Genomic DNA, 3557 nt, shown 5'->3' on the forward strand with positions numbered 1-3557 from the left:
ATACAAAAATAAAAATTATGTTGGGGTGCCTATTTTCTTACTTATTGTTTTAATTTACGGTTGACAAGTTTTTCACCCCTCTACACATTACTAACCAGTCAGTGTAATCCCAACTCGTTGTAGACCAGAGTCTACCTTAAGCGTTGAGTCCTCCTTTAACAACACAGTGTGGTGTAATTACTGTTGGTTATCCATACAAGGAAGAGAGACAAAGTTGAACTGCGAGAGTGAAGGAGCAGCTTACCTTAACTCTGACATCTCCAAAAACGCTGCCAACATTTCTACATTCAACATTCAACTACTAAAAGTACAGATCATAAATGTACATGATAAACTACAGACCAGAACTACTAAAGTACCAAATAACAGCATTACTTACTACAGACCAGAACTACTAAAGTACCAAATAACAGCATTACTTGATTATGCCTAAATCATGTAACAGGATTGTCTTTTGCAGTTGATGTGGTGCCAAAGCCAACCACGCTTGGCCGAAGGAGCCCCATGCCTCTTTATGTCCTCAACGAAGACGTAAGTCTCTCATTTATTTACAAGACCTCTATTTGGGATGGCTACGTCTTCATGTTGTCTCTGTGAGACTGGACCTGACTGAAAGCACAAAGCAAAATCTAAGCATGTCCACAAGCACAGTGGCAGCATCATTTATAATGTATAACCCATAAAGTGCTGCGTATTTCTACTCATTGTTTTTTAAGAGGTGTGCAAGTTTTGTTTGTTTTGTTTTTTTTGTTTGTTTTTTTTACTTAAAAGTAGAGTTACATAAAAAATTTTAATTGTCAGATTGTTCAGACATTCTTTGGAAAAACAGCATCAGACCGAGTCATAAGAAGGAAATTAGGACTAAATTCGTTTAATAAAAGTTTTAATCTGAAATATTTTAACTATTTTACTTTTTTTTCCACATTAGACCTCATTGGGATTTTACAGGATGAACAAACACAAAGTGACAAAATGTCAAGCTGAAGGCAAAAGACTGATGGTTTTTATGTTTTTTATGACAATCTGAAACTTTTATTTTGTGGTTGTATTCAGTCCCTTACTGTTAAATAGAATAGAATAGAATAGAATAGAATAGAATAGAATAGAATAGAATAGAATAGAATAGAATAGAATAGGCAAAAGATTTACATTTTAAACGAAAAAACTGAGTTAAACACAATTATCACATTTATGTTTTTTTCCTTTTATTATTTCAGGAGACTTTGGAGCATCTAGAAGAATCCTCTGGCAACCCTGCTGTCCAATCAGAAATTAATATCCCTGCCACCTATGTTCCAGTCCTCCCCCCGACCACCAACAGAACTGAGCGGCCGATCTGGTCCACGCCCCGCCGGTACCCCCGCAGCCCGTCTCCGCTGGCACAGCCTCTCCCTCAGCCCCTCCCCGCTCCCCTCCTTCGTCCCGTCTGCTCTCCGGCTCGCTCCCCGGCGAACTCTCCGGGATCGTCCCCCCGCAGTTTCAGCCCGGTGAGGAGGGTCCGTCCTCCAGTGGGCATCCCAGTCAGCCACCTGCCCGTGGAGGCAGAGTGCACGGAGCCCAGCGATCAGACTCTCGGCTCCTCACAGCACTGACAGCCGTCTGGAAAATAGTTTTCACCCTGGGATATGTGAAATGCATGTTTAGTTTGGGTTCCACGCTGTAGGTTAACAAATGGGTTCTCTTCTTTTCTTCTTTTTTTCCTTCATTTGTCAGTATTTATGACGCACTTCTTTATGGCTATGCACAAAAAAAAAAAAATAAGATTCTTTCTTAAATACTGTTCAGTGTTCTGGTATATGCAGATCTATTTGTTTTGTTACGGTGAGTTTTTGATTTAGAAAAAGTATAATAAAATACAAAACAGAGTCCCAGCCATATTTATTGGCATCCATAAAAGCCTTAAACTGAATTTGAATTTTATTGCTGCATTTTCGTCTCACGTTAAGCAGTTTAGTTAAGCCAAATGATTAATCTGAGTGTAATTATTCAGGCGGGAAAATAAATCCCATGTTACAAAATAATTGTTTCAGTCAAACATATTTATTAGGCATCTCTGCTGTCGGTCTCATCTCATAGCGTGTGAATAGATCAGATCATATATAAAGAGAGATATTATTTAGCTCGTCCTTTTTGCACATTACCCAGAATCCTGAACTGTCTTTTCCACCTCATAGATTTTAAGTTCTCCAGATTTTTCTTTAGCATTTTTCTAAAGGTGATGCCATTCACTCTAGTAAAGTTCTCAGGGGCTACGAAAGAAAAACAGTCCCACACCATCACAGATCCTCCACCGTACATAACAGTGGAGGTGTTTTTCTACTATTTCTTTCTTTAAGATTCTCCAAGTATAAATAATTTTTAAAAAATGGCTCCAGTTAGATTCATTTTAGGACAGTTGTTTGGGTTGGCACTGGTGGTTTTGTTAACAATTGCTTCTTAAGGTATTTCCTAGCACTGAATAAGTATACACTCATATCAAAGGCCAATTTAAATAAGAATCTGCAGAATAAGATAGGGTGCCACTAAATGTGCCACACTTAATGCGGCATCCACACAAAATGTACAGTAGTCGATAGTTTTGTGTTTTTTTAATTATTTGCTCTTTGTGTTGTTTCAAGGCATTAAACACACTTTCTATGTTTTTCTCCAAATTAGGTCACTTTATAACATAAAGATAAAAAGAATATTGTTATATGTTTTATCTTCTTACGTACTTTGTGACAATAAATCCCGCAGCTCCTGCAAGTTAAATCTCCTGCTTTATTTTCTGAAGCTCATTTTAAATAACCAAACATATGACACAATGGCATGTTTGTTAAAAACATCTTGAACTTCGTTTTGCCTTCTTTTGTCATCCTGAGAAAGTTGAAAGTAATTTGGCTGGCTTGCAATGTTGTTGTAATACTTCTTCAGTCCATTAGGTGGCACCAAAACATTTCAACCGATTGGGCTACCCTGCATAAAAAGTAACTCTTACAGGATTGTCTGCTTTTTATCGACCTTTACATCTGATCCGAAAGGTATAACAAATGACATTTTGAGCAGGTTTTATCCATCTTTATGTTTTTCAGTGATTTAAAAGTTTTTTGTTCTCTAAATCTAATTTAGATACAAACATTTTATGACTTATATACGGGAGTCCTAAATGCAAAAACAAACGGTGGTGAAGGTAAGTGTCTAAGAGAATAATTAACACAGCTATTGCACAGGCAACTGAGTTTGACACAGTAGGATATACAAATCTTAATGAGAAAAACTTGAATTACAAGAGAATAAAGCAAAATGCAAAGAGTAAAGAACACAAGAAGTAAAATAGGAATTAAACACAAAGGAAAGAATAAATCCACAAAACTGGTCCATAAGTACTTTCTTTATTCAAGAAAAAGTGAAGCGTTAACGGCACAATCCCAGCCAGCATGCCTAGGTGGGACCCATGTGGGGGAAAGGAGGGCTGATATATGGGTCCCATATGGGTTTGTCCGCGGGTTCCACGATGGCCCCACATGGGTTTGCCCATGTAGGGCCACAGCCCACATGGGCCCTACATAGGCCCTAAA

General features: G+C 38.0%; 1 protein-coding gene across 4 annotated transcripts in view; it reads left to right on the forward strand.

The window, feature by feature from the left end:
- The window catches only part of hepacama (hepatic and glial cell adhesion molecule a), a 9852-nt gene extending 7360 nt beyond the window's left edge, over positions 1-2492 (forward strand). For all 4 annotated transcript variants that reach the window (XM_007549410.2, XM_007549408.2, XM_007549409.2 and 1 more), the window contains 2 exons: positions 461-531; positions 1218-2492. In XM_007549410.2, the coding sequence (XP_007549472.1) occupies positions 461-531; positions 1218-1592 (446 nt within the window). In that variant the 3' untranslated portion in view covers positions 1593-2492. The remainder of the gene's footprint in view (positions 1-460; positions 532-1217) is intronic.
- Positions 2493-3557: the final 1065 nt, after the last annotated feature.

This window comes from Poecilia formosa, unplaced genomic scaffold, assembly GCF_000485575.1.
Source record: "Poecilia formosa unplaced genomic scaffold, Poecilia_formosa-5.1.2 Scaffold31, whole genome shotgun sequence".
NCBI classification, from domain to species: domain Eukaryota; kingdom Metazoa; phylum Chordata; class Actinopteri; order Cyprinodontiformes; family Poeciliidae; genus Poecilia; species Poecilia formosa.